General features: G+C 38.5%; 1 protein-coding gene across 7 annotated transcripts in view; it reads left to right on the forward strand.

Moving 5' to 3' along the window:
• Positions 1 to 18,855, forward strand: part of AP3B1 (adaptor related protein complex 3 subunit beta 1) — a 291,912-nt gene that overhangs the window by 37,143 nt on the left and 235,914 nt on the right. For all 7 annotated transcript variants that reach the window (XM_063811141.1, XM_517689.8, XM_016953105.4 and 4 more), the window contains exon 3: positions 17,668 to 17,742. In XM_063811141.1, the coding sequence (XP_063667211.1) occupies positions 17,668 to 17,742 (75 nt within the window). The remainder of the gene's footprint in view (positions 1 to 17,667; positions 17,743 to 18,855) is intronic.

Here is an 18,855-nt window from a genome sequence, read left to right on the forward strand (position 1 = left end):
TTTGAGGAACCTCTAAACTGTTTTCCATAGTGGTTGTACTAATTTATATTCCCACTAACAGTGTGCAGGGGTTCCCTTTTCTCCACATCCTCACCAGCATTTGTTGTTGCCTGTCTTTCTTTTGGGTATAAGCCATTTTAACTGGGGTGAGATTATAACTCATTATAGTTTAGATTTGCATTTCTTTGATGATCAGTGATGTTCAGCATCTTTTAATATGCCTGTTTGCCAATTGCATGTCTTCTTTTGAGTAACGTCTTTTCAAATCTTTTGCCCCCTTTTTATCATTTGATCAAATCTTGCCCATTTTTAGATTATTAGACTTTTTCCTATAGAATTGTTTGAGTTCCTTATATATTCTGGTTTTAAATCTCTTGTGAGATGGATAGTTTGCACATATTTTCTCCCATTCTATGAGTTGTCTCTTCACTTTGTTGATGGTGTCCTTTGCTGTGTAGAAGCTTTTTAACTGATGTGATCCGATTTGTCTGTCTGTGCTTTGGTTGCCTGTGCTTGTGGGGTATTACTCAAGAAATCTTTGCCCAGACCAATGTCCTGGAGATTTTCCCCAATGTTTTCTTGTAGTAGTTTCATGGTTTGAGGTCTTAGATTTAAGTCTTTAATCCATTTTGATTTTATATTTGTATATGCTGAGAGATAGGGATCTAATTTTGTTTTCCTGCATATGGATATTCAGTTTTCCTAGCAACATTTATTAGAGACTGTCTTTTCCTCAGTGTATGCTCTTGGCACCTTTCTCAGTTCTCTGTGGGTGTGTGGATTTGTTTCTGGGTTCTCTATTCTGTTCCATTCCTCTGTGTGTCTGTTTTTATGCCAGTACATGCTGTTTGGTTACTATAGCTTTGTAGTATAATTTGAGGTCAGGTAATGTGATTCCTCCAGTTTGGTTCTTTTTGCTTAATATAACTTTGGCTATTCTGGATCTTTTGTGGTTCCATATAAATTTTAGGATTTCTTTTTCTATTTCTATGAAGAATGTCTTTGGTATTTTGATAGGCATTGCATTGAATCTGTAGATTGTTTTGGGTAGTAGGGACATTTTAACAATATTGAACCTTCCAAGCCATGAACACAGAATATTTTTCCATTTTTTGGTGTCCTTTTCAATTTCCTTCTTCAGTGTTTTATAGTTTTCACTATAGAGATAGTTCACTTCTTTGGTTAAGTTAATTCCTGGGTATTTAATTTTGTGTGTGGCTAGTGTAAATGGGATTACTTTTAAAATTTCTTTTTCACCTTGTTCACTGTTGGCATATAGAAATGCTCCTGATTTTGGTATGTTGATTTTGTATCCTGCAACTTTACTTAATTTGTTTATCAGTTCTAATAGTTTTGTGGTGGAGTCTTTAGGTTTTTCCCAATATAAGATTGTATCATCTGCAAACAAGGATACTTTAATTTCTTCCTTTCCAGTTGGAGACCCTTTATATCTTTCTCTTGTCTGATTGCTCTAGCTAGGACTTCCAGTGGTATGTTGAATAACAGAGATGACAGTGGGCAACCTTGTCGTGTTCCAGAGCTTATAGGAAAGACTTTCAGTTTTTTCCCATTCAGTATGATACTAGCTGTGAGGTTTGTCATATATAGTTTTTATTATGTTGATGTATGTTCCTTCTATTCCCAGTTTTTTGAGGGTTTTTATCATGAAAGGATGTTGGATTTTATCAAATGGTTCTTCAGCATCAATTGAAATGATCATATGGTTTTTATTGCCCATTTTGTTGACATGATGTATCACATTGATTGATTTGTGTATGTTGAACCATCCTTGCATCCCAGGGATAAATCCCATTTGGTCATGATGAGTGATCTTTCTGATGTATTGTTGAATTCAGCTTTCTAGCATTTTGTTGAGGATTTTTGCATCAATATTCATTAGAGATATTGGGGTGTCATTTTCTTTTTCCTTGATGTGTCTTTCTCTGGTTTTGGTATCAGGGTAATACTGGCCTTGTAGAATGAGTTTGGAAGTATTCCCTGCTCTGTTTTTCAGAACAGTTTGAGTAGGATTGATATTAATTCTTCTTTAAATGTTTGGTAGAATTTAGCAGTTAAGCTATCGGGTCCTGGGCTTTTCTTCAGTGGGAGACTTTTTATTACAGCTTTCATCTTGTGATTTGATATTGGGGTCTGTTCAAGTTTTGGATTTCTTCCCGATTCAATCTTGATAGGTTGTATGTATCTAGGAATTTGTCCATTTCTTCTAGATTTTCCAATTTATTGGCATATATGGGTGCTCATAGTAGCCACTAATGATCCTTTGAATTTCTGTAGCATCAGTTGTAATATCTTCTTTTTCATTTCTGATTTTATTTGGATTTTTCTCTTTTTTTTCTTAGTCTGGCTCATGGTTTGTCAATTTTGTTTAACTTTTCAAAAAAAGCTTTTTGTTTCATTGATCTTTTGTATTTTTTCATTTCAATTTCATTTATTTCTTCTCTGGTCTCTATTATTTCTTTTCTTCTACTAATTTTGTGTTTTGTTCACTCTTGCTTTTCTAGTTCCTTAAGATGCATTGTTAGATTGTTCTTTTGAAGTTTTTCTTCTTTTTTGATGTAGACACTTATAGCTATGAAATTCCCTCTTAGATTTTTCAATTTCTTTCTTAATTACTTCATTGACCCACTGGTCATTCAGGAGCATATTGTTTAATTTCCATGTGTTTGTATAGTTTCCAAAATTCCTTTTGTTATTAATTTCTAGTTTTATTCTATTGTGATCAGAGAAGATGCAATTATTTCAATTTTTGAATGCTTTTAAGACTTGTTTTGTGACCTAACATATGGTCCATCCTTGAGAAAGATTTATGTGTTGAGGAAAAGAATGTATATTTTGCAGCTCTTGGATAAAAGGTTCTGTAAATATGTATTAGATTCATTTTTGTCTATAGTGCAGATTAAGTGTGGTGTTTCTTGATTTTCTGTTGGAAGATCTGTCTGATGCTGAAAGTGGAATGTTGAAGTCTCTAGCTGTTATTGCATTTGGGCCTGTCTCTCTCTTTAGCTCTAATAATATTTGCTTTATATATCTGGGTGCTCCAGTGTAGGGTACATATATATTTAAAATTGTTATATCCTCTTGCTGAATTGACTCCTTTATCATCTAGTGACCTTCTTTGTCTCTTCTTATAGTTTTTGTCTTGAAGTCTATTTTGTTTGGTATTGTATAGCAACTCCTGCTCTTTTTTCATTTCCATTGGGATGGAATGTCATTTTCCATACCTTTGTTTTCAGCTGATATATGTTTTTATGGGTAAAGTGTGTTTTTTTGTGGGCAACAGATCAATGGGTTTTGTTTTTTCATCCATTCGGCCACTCTGTTTTTCTGATGGGCGAGTTTAGTCCATTTATGTTAAATGTTATTATTGATAAGTAAGGACTTACTCCTGCTATTTTGTTATTTGTTTTCTAGTTATTTTATGGTTTTCTCTTCCTTCTTTCTTTCCTTCCTGTCTTCTTCTAGTGAAGGAATTTTCTCTGGTAATATGATTTAGTTTTTTGTTTTTTACTTTTTCTATATATCTTGTATGTTTTTGGTTTGAGGTTACCATGAGGCTTGCAAATACTATCTTATAATCCATTATTTTAACCTGATAGTAATTTAACACTATTTGCATAAACAAACAAGCAAAAAGAAAACTAATAAAAACTCCATGCTTTAACTTCGTCTCCTCACTTTTTAACCTTTTGTTGTTTCTGTTTATATCTTATTGTACCATGTCCTGAAAACTTGTAGTTACCATTTTTGATTGGTTCATCATTTAGTTTTTCCACTCAGGATAAGAATAGTTTATACATCACAGTTACAGTTTTATAATATTCTATGTTTTTCTGTGTACTTACTATTACCAGTTAGTTTTGTACCTTCAGGTGATTATTTATTGCTCATTAATGTCATTTTCTTTCTGATTGAAGTACTCCCTTTAGCATTTCTTGTAGGACAGGTCTGGCATTGATGAAATCCCTCAGCTTTTGTTTGGGAAAGTTTATTTCTTCATGTTTGAAGGATATTTTCACTGGATATACTATTCTGAGGTGAAAGTTACTTTTCTTCAGCACTTTTAAATATATTAGGAAACCTTACCTGTTTCCACTGAAAAGTCTACTGCCACCATATTGGAGCTCCGTTGTATGTTATTTGTTCTTTTTCTCTTGCTGCTTTTAGGATCCTTTCTTTATCCTTGACCTTTGGGAGTCTGGTTATTAAATGTCTTGAGGTAGGCTTCTTTAGGTTAAATCTGCTTGATGTTCTATAACCTTCTTGTACTTGAATGTTGATATCTTTCTCTAGGTTTGGGAAGTTCTCTGATATTATCCCTTTGAATAAACTTTCTACCGCCATCGATTTCTCTACCTTCCCTTTAAGGACAATAACTCTTAAATTTGCCCTTTTGAGGCTGTTTTCTAGATCTTTTAGGCATGCTTCATTCTTCTTTATTCTTTTTTCTTTGGTCTCCTCTGACCGTGTATTTCCAAAGAGCCTGTCTTCAAGCTCATGAATTCTTTCTTCTGCTTGATCAATTCTGCTGATAAGAGACTCTGATGCATTCTTCAGTATATCAACTGCATTTTTTAACTCTAGAATTTCTGATTGATTCTTTTTAACTGTTTCAATCTCTTTGTTAAATTTATCTGATAGAATTCTTTTTTTTTTTTTTTTTTTTTTTTTGAGGTGGAGTCTTACTCTGTTGCCCAGGCTGGAGTGCAGTGGCATGATCTGCAAGCTCCGCCTCCCGGGTTCATGCCATTCTCCTGCCTCACCCTCCCAAGTAGCTGGGACTACAGGTGCCCACCACCACGCCCGGCTAATTTTTTATATTTTTTAGTAGAGATGGGGTTTCACTGTGTTAGCTAGGATGGTCTCGATCTCCTGACTTCATGATCCGCCTACCTCAGCCTCCCAAAGTGCTGGGATTACAGGCGTGAGCCACCGCGCCTGGCCTATCTGATAGAATTCTTAATTCCTTCTCTGATCTTGAATTTCTTTGAGTTTTCTCAAGACAGCTATTTTGAATTCTGTATCTGAAAGGTCACATATTTCTCTTTTTCCAGAATTGGTCCCTGGTGCCTTATTTAGTTTGATTGGTGAGGTCGTATTTTCCTGGATGGTCTTGATGTTTGTAGATGTTCATCAGTTTTTGGGCATTGGAGAGTTAGGTATTTATTGTAGTCATCACTGCCTGGGCTTGTTTACGCTTATCTTTCTTGGGAAGGCTTTCTAGTATTCATAGGAACTTGGGCCCCAAGCCCAATAATGCTGTGGTTTTTGCAGCCTCATAGAGGTTGGTGCAAGTAGATGTTCTTTGGTGTCTGGGCATTGAAGAGTTAGGTATTTATTGCAGTCTTCACTGCCTTGGCATATTTTTGGCCATCCTTCTTGGGAAGTCTTTCCAGATATTTGAAAGAACGTGGGTGTTGTGATCTAAGCTATATTTGCTTTAGGGGGCACCCCAAGCTCAGTAACACTGTGGTTCTTGCAGACTCATAGAGGTACTGCCTAGGTGGTCTTAGAACAGATCTAGGAGAATTATCTGGATTACCAGGCAGAGACTCTTGTTCTCTTTCCTTACTTTCTTCCAAACATACAGAGTCTCTCTCTTCTCTGTTTTGAGCCAGATAAAGCTGAGAATGGTGACACAAGCACCCGTGTGGCCACTGGTACTATGTGCTGGGTCAGACCTGAAGCCAGCACGGGACTGGGTCTTGCACAAGGCCTGCTGTAACCGCTTCTTGGCTATTGCCATGTTTGCTCAAGGCCCTGGGGCTCTACAGTCAGCAGGTAGCAAAGCCAACCAGGCTTGTGTCCTTCCCTTAAGGGTGGCGAGCTCCCCCAGGCCCCGGATGGGTCAAGAAGTTCTGTCTGGGAGCCCTGGGAGTCAGGGACTAGAGTCAGAAACCTTAGAAGTCTACCTAGTGTTCTGTTGTATTGCAGCCGAGCTGGCACTCAAACCACAAGGTGCAATGCTTCCCACTCTTCCTCCCCTTTCTGAAGGCAGAGGAGCCTCAACCTGTAGCCACCACCACCCCAGGCCACAAAGAGTACTGCCAGAGTACCCCCATAGTCCCTTAAGGCCCAAGGTCTCTTAAGTCAGCATTCATGAAAAGCTATCGGGGGAACTCTGGCAGTACTTTTCATGAATGCTGCTTGGCCTGGGACTCACCCTTCAGGACAGTGGGCTCCCTTCTGGCCCAGGACATGTCCAGAAATGCTGTCCAAGAGCCAAGTCCTAGAATTGAGGACGCTAAGAGCCCACTTGGTGCTCTACCCTGCTGTGGCTGTACTGGTACCTAGGGGGCAAGGCAGAGCCCCTTTTACTTTCCCCTCTGCTGTTCTCAAGCAGGAGTTTTGCCCCATAGCCACCACAGCTGGGAATGTGCTGAGTCTCACCTGAAGCCAACAAGTCTCAGTGGTTCACCAAGGCCCTCAATGTAGTACGTGGATATTGCTGCTGGTTATTCAGGGCCCAAGGGCTCTTCAGTTAGCAGATTATGAATGCTGCCAAGCCTCAGACCTTTCCTTCAAGGCAGCAAGTTCCCTTCTGGACGAGGGTGTGTCTAGGAATGTCGTCTGGGAGTAGTTAGGTCCTGGAATGGGGGCCTCATGACTCTGACCAGTGCCCTATCCTGCTGTGGCTGAGCTAGTATCCAAGATGCAAGACAGAGTCCTCCCCACTCTTCCCTCTCCTCTCCTCAAGTGGAAGGGAGGGGTCTCTTTTGGAGCCACCAGCTGTGCAACCTGGGGTTAGGAGAGATAATGTCAGCACTCCCTTGGCTGCCCCAGGTGGTATCTCAGTATGTTGCGTGCTCCCTCCATTTTCTCTAGGCCTGGTTCAGCCGTAGGACTTGCCAAAGAGTTGCAATTCTTATGGCCTAGACTGTCTTTCAAGTTTACTTGGAGACACACAGTGCTGTAGCCCTCGGTGGCGAGGTTTTCCAGGGACTCAAGTTTGGACCTCTGGGATTCCTTTCTGGCTAGGGCTGGTTTAAATGCTCCTCCTGTGGGTGGGCATCAGCTGAGTTCGGTCCGGTTTTCCTTTCTGCTCTAACAGGACAGCACAGAGTTCAGTGCCTCACAATTGCAGTGTTCTCCCTTCCCCAGTGCCCAGAGATACCCTCCATACCATGCACTGCTGCTGGAAGAGGAGTCACCACTCTGAGGAAAAGGGTGGCATTGGTGATTCAGGACTGTTACTTTTAATCTCTTCTGTGCTTCTTTCAGTGATACGAAGTTCAAACCAAGTCCTGTGAGTGCTCCCCTGATTTTTGGTTCTTATGAAGGTTTTTTTCTGTGTAGATAGTTGTTAACTTTTTTGTCCTCGGGGGAACGATTGGTGGAGCTTTCTATTGCACCATCTTGCTCTGCCTCTGAGATTGCTTTTTCTCTTTCTCTTTTAGAGAATCTGTTTCAACTGTCTGGATATGTAGATGTTTTTAATATTTTGAGGAAAAAGAAAATGTATTCAAGATACGGTCTGTGTTTTTTCTTTACTGATTTGTTATGTTACTAATGAACCCTTTGATTCTAAAATTTTAAATCTGTTTTACTTAGAGAATGTTTGTCTGCTATTTATTTTCTCCCTTTTCTGTCAGTCTGCCAGTTCTCTCTTGGCCTTCCTATTATGTGTGTATTATATTTTTTGGATCCATCCTCTGTCTGCCTCTGTCTTCTCCCCTGTCAAATTGACCTCTCTAACCTTTCCTGCCATTTTTAGGATATTTTTTTGAGCTGGCATTGAAGTCAGTTTAGAATTTTTGACATTATCCTTTCTTCTCTCATTATATTTTAAAATTTGGTAATTATATCTTTATCTGAAAATTTTCTTTGCTATTCCAAAGTCATTCTTTTTTAAAAAAATGCCACATCCCCTCAAATCTCACTAAGAATATGAGTTAGATATATTTCCCATGGTTTTTCTCTTTTATATCCAACTTTTTCCCCATATAATTTATTCATACTTCTCCAGTGGGTCCATTTCTTTTGAACTGTGGAATGTTTTTATATGCCCTGTTATTTTTTTCCTCCTTAAGTCATCCTCAGAAAGCATTAGAGTTATTTATTTTTCCAGAATTTCTGTTTGAAATTGGTTCTGTTATAGGCTCTAAATTCATAGGATCAATAATTTCAGGCTCCATTGTGGGATGAAGAGAGTAGTATTCGTATTAATAAATTAAGTATTAGAAGACCAAGTGTCTATTTAGAATAGAGTGGGACAAACAGATAGCTCAGGGTAAGGAGCCTGAGAGCACTCTTCCCTCTGTCTTTAATTGGTACGTCATTAAGTTCTTCACTGTTTTTCTGTTTTTTCCTTTATTTTTCTTTTTTGGGTTTAAGTATTCTTTGGGAATAGGTACTAAGATTCTTTGGGAATAGGTACTATATATTCTGCTGTTTTGTATGTTGTCCTCAGGGTACTTCCCTGAAGATTATTAGAAAGACCAATATATTGGAGCCAAGGGCCTGTCTGATAGTTAAGTAGTAGGTAAAATTAGGTCCACTTTTGATTAAGTAGTAAGTTCATCCACTTATTTCTTAGGTTGTAACTAGATTGGTAGATGCTTGTTTCCTAAAATGTTATCTTATGTGAACCATACCCCTGCAGAAATTTGTTGAAATTTCTGTTATGTGGATAGTACTTTATCTAAAATAGAAAATATCCTGGATTGATGCAATAGCAGAATGGTGATAACAGAAGAAAGAGCCAGAAGTTGAAGACAGATCATTAGAAATTATTCAGTTTGTGGCCGGACACGGTGGCTCATGCGTGTAATCCCAGCACTTCAGGAGGCTGAGGATTGCCTGAGCCAAGGAGTTCCGAGACCAGCCTGGGCAACAAAGTGAGACCCTGTCTCTACAAAAATACCAAAAAATCAGCCAGGTATGGTGGAGGGTGCCTGTGGTCCCAGCTACACAGAAGGCTGAGGCAGAAAGCCCACTCGAGCCCAAGAGGTTGAGGCTGCAGTGAGCCAACATGGCACCATTGCCGTCTAGCCTGTGCCACACAGCAAGACTCTGTCTCAAAAAAAAAAAAAAAAAGAAAAAGAAAAAGAAAAAAATCATTCTGAAGAATAGAGATTGAAAAGAACAGAGCCTTGGAGTTTTGTTGGTTCATTCTAAAGGTCTAACGTATGCATCATTAGAACAGCAGAAGGAGAGGAGAAAGAGATTGGAGTAGGAAAAAATATTTGAAGAAATAATGGTAGAAAACTTCCCAAATTTGATGAAAGATACAATTTTTATTTTTATTTTTTGAGACGGAGTGTCACTCTTGTCGCCCAGGCTGGAGTGCATTGTGCAATCTCGGCTTACTGCAACCTCTGCCCCTGGGGTTCAAGCTTCTCCTGCTTCAGTCTCCTGAGTAGCTGGGATTACAGGTGCCCCCCCTCCCCAGCCCCCACCATGCCCAGCTAGTTTTTGTATTTTTAATAGAGATGGGGTTTCACCATGTTGGTCAGGCTGGTCTCGAACTCCTGATCTCAGGTGATCCGCCCTCCTCAGCCTCCCAAAGTGCTGGGATTACAGACATGAGCCACCGTGCCCAGCCAAGATACAAATTTATAGATGAAAGAAGCTCAGCGAGTGCCAGTTAGGATAAACTAAAAGAAAACCATGCATAAACACAGTAATCAAATGGTTGAAAACCAAAAATAAAGTCTTGAAAGTAGCTGGAAAAAATGGTACATAGAGGGGAACAATAATTTGAATAAATGCAGATTTCTCATCAGAAATCATGGCAGCCAGAAGAGAGTGGAACAATATGTTTCAAGTACTGAAAGAAGAGAACTGTTAACCCAGAACTCTATATCCATTGAAAATATCCTTCAAGAATGAAGATGAAATAAAGACTAAGAGTATCCATTTCTAACATGTTTACTTTAATGAAATGTTAATAGACGTTGTGTAGGCTGAAGGGAAATGATACCAGATGGATATTTAGGTGGACCAATCAAAATGGTAAATACGTATAAAGGACTAATTTTATTCTTAAGTTATCCCACTATCTGAGAGGTTTTTAATATGGGTGGCTAAACATAAAAGCTAGTGGGGAGGTGGAAATAAAAGGGTCTATATGGTTGCAATGTTTCTGCATTTTTCTTTTCTTTTTTTTTTTTGAGACAGAGTCTCGCTCTGTTGCCCAGGCTGGAGTGTAGTGGTGTGATCTCCGCTCACTGCAACCTCTGCCTCCTGGGTTCAAGTGATTCTTCTGCCTCAGCCTCCCGAGTAGCTGGGACTACTACAGGTGCACGCCACCACACCTGGCTAATTTTTGTATTTTTAGTAGAGATGGGGTTTCACCATATTGGCCAGGCTGGTCTTGAACTCCTGACCTTGGGATCTGCCTGCCTCAGCCTCCCAAAGTGCTGGGATTACAGGCGTGAGCCACTGTGCCCTGCCTGTTTCTGCATTTTTCTTGATCTGGTACAGTGTTAACTGTAAGTAGACTGTGTAAGGTTTGCTGTTTCTGTATTTATATATTTATATGGCTGTTTATCTACCTATGTATCTGATAATCCGATAAGTTAAAGATATGCTGTTTGAGCACAAAGGAGATTCATTTAAACCGCTATTGCTATAGATTATGCCTATGATGCATTTTTACGAGGAACCAGTAAATTATATAAAAAGATATAGGCAGAAAGTTAATATAAAAATATGAAATACTAAAAATTTTCTAAGGAAAAGAGAGAAGAGGAAGTAGGAGAACAGAAAATACAGGGAATAAACAGGAAACGGATACTAAAATGGTAGACCTGAATCTAACCATGTTAATAATTCTATTACATGTAAGTGGTCTGACATTACCAATAAAAAGAGATCTTCATATTGGATGAAAATGTGAAGATACAACTGTGCTCTTTGTAAGAAACCTACTTTTAATATAAAGACATAAGTTATAAGGAAGGAAAAGTGCATACCATACAAACACTAACCAAAAAAAGTTCAGATGAATCTATTTATATCAGAGAGAGTAAACTTTTGAACAAATAGTATGGTTAGGATAAAGAACATAACAATAAGAGTCATTTTCCCAAAAAGACATAATAATCTTAAATGTGTCTAACAACAGAGCTTCAAAAACGGAGTAAAAAAAAAAACCTGTTAGAACTGAAAGGAAAGATTGACAAATTCACAGTTATAGAGACGTCAGTGCTTTTTTCTTAAAAATCAATAGAATAGGGAGATAGAAAACCAATAAGGAAATTTAAGACTAGAATAATATCAACTTATATGACCTAACTGACATTTATAGAGCAGTCTACTCAACAGTAGCGAAATATACATTCTTTTTATTATTATTATCTATATTATCTATATATTATAATTACTATCTATATTAGCAAGATAGACTACATTCTGGGCCATAAAACACAATCTTAACAAACTTAAAAGAATTAAAATTATGCAAGTGTGTTATCTGACCATATAGAATTAAACTAAACACAGTCATTGGAAGAGATCAAAATTTTTTTTAAATATTTGAAAATTATACGTCAAACTTATACATTTAGAAATGATGACATGATCCATGAGTCAAAGTCAAAGTAAAAGTCACAAGGAAATTAGGATGAAATTGAAAAACCACATATCAAAGTTTGGAGGATTTAGGTAAAACAGTACTTACAAGGAAATTTATAGTAATAAAAGCTTATGTTTGAAAAGAAGTATTTCCAATCAGTGCTCTGAGCAGCTACCTTAACATAGCAGAAATAGAAGAGCAAATTAAACTCAAATTAAAACTAAAGAAAGAAATAATAAGGTAGAGTAGAAATCAATGACATTGAATAGAGAAAAACAGTAGAGTAAAATCAGTGAAATGAAAAACTAGTCCTTGGAAAAGATAGATAAAATTGATAAATCTGTAGACAGAGTGACCAGGAAAAAACAGAGGACAAATTATCAATATCAGAAATGCAAGACCCTGTTGACATTTAAGGGATAATTAGGGAATATTTTAGGCATCATTAGCCCCATAAATTTGACTACTTTGTTGAAATGAGCAAAATCCTTCAAAGATAAGCTATGATGTTTACTCAAGAAGAACTAGATTATCTGAATAGTCCTATATCTAATAAAGTAATTGAATTTTTCATTAAAAAAATTTCTACAGGGAACGTTCAGTTCTACATAAGCTCTTCCAGAATATAGAATATGAGAAAATACTTCTGAATTCAATTTCTGAGTTCAGTGCTATCCTGGTCTGAAAACTAGACAAAGACATTATGAAAAAATTAAATTATGTCCATCTCCCTCATGAACATAGAGGATTGGATGGAGAGTAAATCAGTCAAATTTCCCAAAATACAGTGCTGTTAGGCTATACCCATTGTAAGTAAAAACATTGATGTTGGGGCTGAGGCCACCAAAGGTTGAAGAATGAAAAAAAATAAAAGTCAAATGTGTGAAGTTAGAGAACAGGTATCAGAAACTGATCACTCTTTTAATCAGATGCCTGCAACCAGTGAATGTTCTTTGGGGCACTCTGGAATTCCATCTCTACCTTGGGTAGAAGCTATCTAAGAGCTTAGCAGAGGGCATGATTAGAACCTAGGAGAGTTTAGAGCTACAAATGACCTTATGTTATCTCCTCAACTTTTGCCCAGCTGCTCCCTAAACATGACTCTCACTTTTTACCTGAAAACTTGTCTTCCTTTCTCACCTTTTATCTAGAGAGTCACCTTCAAAGGGCAGAATCGCTGGTACTGCAGCTTTTTCAAATATCAGGAACTTCAACCAAATAAAATCAAAAAGGACATATTCTCCTATGCTTTCCACCTATGAACCTTACTTTTCCCTCAGGGCCCAAATGTGGCTCCCCTCAATTCCTGTGCTCCTTGTTCTGGGTAAAAGAGTACAAGGGGACCAGGAACAGGGTTTTTACCTAAAGCAGAAGGGAGAGAGGGTGGGAGAAGTATGTTATTTGAGTGGATAAGGAGGAATACTGAGAAGGACTGCCCGCTTTCAAACTGAGGTTCAAGGAGTCTTAGAGCTTCTTTGCTGGTTTCTTCCTTTCTCCATGTTGGGAAAAGGGCTTGTGGGGTGCCTGTATAAACTGGCCATAAAAATATGGGACAATAAGTTGTGGAAGCCACAAGAGGCCTCTGAGGAGGAAAGTCTCCTAATTGCCATCATGTTCCGATGCTCAGAGGGAGACCCGCTTTCTTATCTGTAAACACTGTGTTCAAGGAGAAAGACACTCCTTTGAAACACTGGAATGTGAACAGGCGTGCAGGCTCCTAGTTAAGCCCGCTCCTACTAGCTACTCTCTGATAAGTTAAAGATAGGCTGTTTGAGCACAAAGGAGATTCATTTAAACCGCTATCGCTGTAGATTACGCCTATTACGCATTGCCTCCCTTTCACTGTTTCACCCTGAACGTCTGCTTCTCAGATCTAAGTGATTGTACTCAATAAATAGTGTGGAGACCAGAGCTCTGAGCCTTTTGCAGCCTCCAAAAGTACAACTGGCCCCCTGGCTCCCCACCTTTACTCTTAACTTGTCTCTTCTCTATCCTTTGTTGCCACCGGACTTTGGGTACCCTATGGGTGGTGTTGAGGCTGGTCCCCAACACTCCACAATTTCTACTTTGTTTTTTTTTTGAGACAGAGTCTTGCTCTGTCACCACGCTGGAGTGCAGGGGTGCGATCTTGGCTCACTATAACCTTTGCCTCCTGGGTTCAAGCGATTCTCGTGCCTCAGCCTCCTGAGTAGCTGGGATTACAGGCACGTACCACCACACCCAGCTAATTTTTGTATTTTTAGTAGAGACAGGATTTCAGCATGTTGGCCAGGATGGTCTCGATCTCCAGACCTTGTGATCCACGCTCCTCGGCCTCCCAAAGTGCTGGGATGACAGGCGTGAGCCACCGCACCTGGCCACAATTTCTACTTTTAGGATTGTACTATGTCTTGTCCCTCAGTCTACTTCTCTGTCTGTATGCCCTCCTGTAGTGATCTCATCCCTTTCCAAATGCATATTGCTAACCAGTGCTGTCTCCTGTATTCTGTAGCCTTTATTCCCATATATTCAGCTGGCTTCTCAGCATATCTGAAACCAAACTCTGGATTGCTCATCTCCCCAAATACCTGCTTCTTCCCTAGTCTTTCTCATCATAGTAAATGGCAATTCCATTTCTCCAGTTAGTCATTTGTAGTCCTTCTTCTTTTTTTTTTCTTTTGAGTTGGAGTCTCAAACTCTGTCACGCAGGCTGGAGTGCAGTGGCGTGATCTCGGCTCACTGCAACCCCCGGCTCCCAGGTTCAAGTGATTCTCCTGCCTCAGCCTCCCAAGTAACTGGGATTACAGGCATCTGCCACCATGCCTGGCTAATTTTGTGTTTGTGTGTGTATGTGTGTGTTTTTAGTAGAGACAGGGTTTCAGCATGTTGGCCGGGCTGGCCACAAACTCCTGGCCTCAAGTAATCTGCCAGCCTTGGCCTCCCAAAGTGCTGGGATTACAGGCAGTAGTTCTTCTTAATTCATGTCCCTTCTTTCTTATATCATATATAATCTATTTTCAGAATAAATCCCAAATCTAGCCCATTCTCACTGTGCTCACTATCTTTCCTCTGCATAATTGCTGTAGCCTTCTGTTTTCCATGGTATCATATCTTCTGGTCTATTTTTCACATCGCAGCCAGAAAGATCCTTTTAAAATATGAGTCATTGCTAAATATTTAATGATGTCTTTCCTCTGCTCACAACTCTCCATTGGTCTCCTGCTTCACTCATAGTAAAAGCCAACTCATTTTACAGTGGTTTATACATTTCTGACCTTATCTCTCACCATTCTTCCCCTCACTTACTCCAGTCTGGCTCTCCTGGCCTCCTATTCCTGGCACATGCCATGCCTAAACCATTGTTTCCCTAGCTAGTCACATGGGTCCCTTCCTCTCTTCCTTTGCATCCCTGCCAAAAGGAAGGCCTTTTCTGACCACCTTATCTAAAAGAGCAACTCCCACCTCCACCTCAGCACTTCTCATCCCCCGATACTACTTTATTTTTCTCCACAGTAGTCTATTGCCACCTCACTATTATTGTTTATTGACCCTTGCCCCATTAGAAGGTAAGCAGCACATGGGCAAGGACTTTGTATTGGTTATGGTTGGATCCCTAAGGCCTAGGATAGTCCCTGCTAGAAAGTATCTTCTCAGCAAATATTTGTTGAGTGAATTTGATTGTGGTGTTTTTTTCCTTCCCCATATTTGAATAATGTTCTGCGGAATAAAGTTAGATAGCCATGGAGTAGGATACCATAGGACAGGATGTCTGACTTTAGGTAATCATTGAATGAATGAATGAATGAATGAATGAATGGCAGGGGTCCTACAGAACATTTAATCCCTCTCTTTTCTTATTTCAAAGATGAGAAAATGGAGAGAGGTGTACAAATCATAGAAAGATGTCTTAGCTTCAGTATTTTGTAAACCCTCCATAGTGCTCAGCAGGTTTCACAAAATACTCAAAAGAATGTCATAGGTAAGGAAATAGAATATAAAAAGACTAGCTTGTATTCAAGAATATTTTAAGGCTATCATATAGAAAGTTCTTATAAGAAATTGGTAACGGGGATTCTAATGCTTCAAGTATCACATATTTATATAACATTTGTTGTAAATTAATAAAGCTAATATCTTTTTAAAGGCAGTTTATTAGATATGGTATATAATTCATAAGGAATCCCTTTTCCCCAAATTACCCTATAGTTTGAACTTTATTTTGTGGTTACCAAAGTCTGGACTTTTAAAAGATACAAAGTTATAATCTGAGAATGAGAAAGACAAAATGGGAATACAGATAGATATAAAACTAAAATAAATAGAAATGTAAAATAGTGCACAGGAAATTCTAAATGATAAGTGTAGATTAAAATATTCTAGAGGAGGCTGCACATGGTGGCACGTGCCTGTAATCCCAGCAGTTTGGGAGGCCGAGGGGGGTGGATCACTTGAGGTCAGGAGTTCAAGACCAGCCTGGTCAACATGGCGAAACCTCGTCTCTACTAAAAATACAAAAATTAGCCAGTGGTGGCATCAGGTGCCTGTAATCCCAGCTACTTGGGAGACTGAAGCAGGAGAATCGCTCGAACCCGGGAGGCGGAGGTTGCAGTGAGCCAAGATTGTGCCACTGCGTTCCAGGCTGGGCAACAGAGTGAGATACTGTCTTAAAAAAAAAAATTCTGAAAGAAATTAGGATTGGGTGACACAGTGGCCCAGGTGTTAGGAGATGGCTGTAGCAAGGGAGAAGGAGTAAAATTTGATGATGCTTTAGATAGAAGGGTAGAACTTAGAAAGCTGGGGCCATGATCTGAGCAGAGGCATAGTGGGGCAGCCAGAGAATATTCTAGTAGTGAGTAAGGTCATTTTAATAGAACCTTAGGTCAGAGAGTTTAAGAACAGATGTTAGTGCACGTTGTGAGAATATTTGAATGTTACATAAAATCATTTGGACTCCAGACAGTCAGAAGCTTTTGAAATCTTTTACGGGGGCTGACATGTGCAAAGTAGTGTTTTAAGCATATTAAACTGTCAGTGATATACATTATGGATAGGAAGAGGAGACTGAAAAGTTCTCTGTGAGGTGATACTGACCCGTGCTAGGATAATAGCAGTGGAAGGGATTAACATGTGTTCTGAGAAGTATTAGCGGGACTTAGTTACTCTTCTGTGAGAAGAGACCAGGGTAATTTTGTGGTTTTTGGTATCTAGGAGAACTGTGGAAATAGGAAATTCTATCATGAATGTCATTTTATCATGAATGCCATTTTGTCATGAAAGATGAGTTTGGCTTTAGACATAGCAAGTTTGGGATGAGAGCAATCTAATGATGTCTAGTTAGAGATGTGGAACTCAGGCTGGATTTGGGCTACAGTTAGTCCTAACGGTGAATGAAATCTTAGGAGTTTCAGAGATTGTAGAACAGTGTAGGCTGAAAAGATGGTGGTGCGCAGAACTTTAGTGGGCAGAGGAAGAATGTTCAGTGAAGGCAACTTTGAAAAGCAATGGTTGCAGAAGTAGGGTAACCTATGAAAAGAAAGCAAAGGGTCACATAATTAGTTGGTTCAAAGTAACATTCATCCCTCTCTCAATTCCCCCATTGCAAATGCAGTACATCTTTAATGTCAGATCCTGGAAAATAGAAAATAGCAAAAATATTTTTAAATATTTTTAAAAAGTTTTTACCCAGCCTGGGCAACATAGTGGTACCCTGTCTCTACAAAAAAATTCGAAAATTAGCCAGGCATGATGACATACGCCTGTAGCCTCAGCTGAAGCTGAGGTGGGGGATCACTTGAACCTGGGAGGTCGAAGCTGCAGTGAGCTATGATTAAGCCACTGCACTCTAGCCTGGGAGACAGAGTAGGATCTGTCTAAAAAAAAAAAATTACTTATAACCCAGTTAGCCAGAGAAAACTAGTAAAATATTTAAATATATATCTTAAGTTACTAAATATTTCTTGTTTATTGTGTCTATGTATTTGTGTATTTATATTGCTATACAAGATAGTGTTTATTATTTGCTGTAAATAGTTGAGGTAAGATGATTCAAAAAGAGTTCAGCGGTTAATTACGTAGCTTATTTGTTGACCTCATCTTCTAAATATTTAATATATATAGAATTTCCCATATTGTCTGTTTTGTTTATTCTTCAGATGATTGCAAAAGGGAAAAATGCATCTGAACTGTTTCCTGCTGTTGTGAAGAATGTGGCCAGTAAAAATATTGAGGTACTGTTTTGATCTATAATTTTTATGATTCCTTTTGTTTTCATGGGACCATACACTTTTTATGTAGTATAATGCAACATAAGATACTTAAGTATCACTAGATTTTTGTTATGATTAAAATGTCCTTAATTTTAAATGTAGGTAAGATCGAATAAAAAGTAGGCACAATCCTAGCTTTGGATTTTTGGTAGAAAATATGAAAAGCAAAACAGATTGATTCACCTGAGTGAATGATGGTAAGTTGTCGAGTTTTCACCTGTTCCTAGAGGCCCGTTTAGTTTAAATTTTGTTCCAGGGACTTAATTTTAAGATAGCATATGTCCAGTGAAAAAGACCTATTTGGGTATATCCAGACCTTGATGATTTGGGGCTTTTTGGGATTTCTAGGACTGAGCCCAAGAATATTTCCCAAGTTTCTCAGACTACTCATGACATGTACTAAGCACTCAGTACATATATGTGGATTTATTGAATGAACACGTCCCAGTAAAATACTGTTTTCTGTAAGCTACGCTGATACAGTCTAGTATTAAGGTTACATTCTCCTCTCCACCCTGGTTAATTGATAAATTAATTGAAAAAGCCTGGTTAATTGATAAATTTTTCTCGGTTTAAAGCTTTAAAGCCTTTCCCTCACGATAAAATTAAAAATGTGTTACTGCTACTATTTGTTTGCCATTTTATTGGCAGATGATGAAGCTCATTAACAAATAACAGAAACATTCTAATCCAGGGAACATGGTTATGGTGACAGAGAAAGTGCACAAGCATTCTTGCACGGGCAAGTGTGAGAGCGTAAGGAGGATGGGTGTGTGATTTCAGAGGGTTCGCTAATTTTGTAGTTATGATTTTATTTTCCGTGCATAGTATGGTCATTTTTTGGTAGTGAAGTTTTTTCTATTTTGCGTGATGATTTTAAATGTTCAAAGTATTCTTGCCAGCAAAACCAACCAGAGAAAAAGAAAACATTTTTGAGCTAATGTTCTTTAAATATTACTTAACTAAATGTGATTGATAGTGTTGGTGAGAGAGGAATTTTAAATCTCCCAATCATGATTTTGATTTTTGGTTTTTTTTTTTTTTGAGACAGAGTCTCACTTCGTCACTCAGGCT

Source organism: Pan troglodytes, chromosome 4 (genome assembly GCF_028858775.2).
Source record: "Pan troglodytes isolate AG18354 chromosome 4, NHGRI_mPanTro3-v2.0_pri, whole genome shotgun sequence".
NCBI classification, from domain to species: Eukaryota; Metazoa; Chordata; class Mammalia; order Primates; family Hominidae; genus Pan; species Pan troglodytes.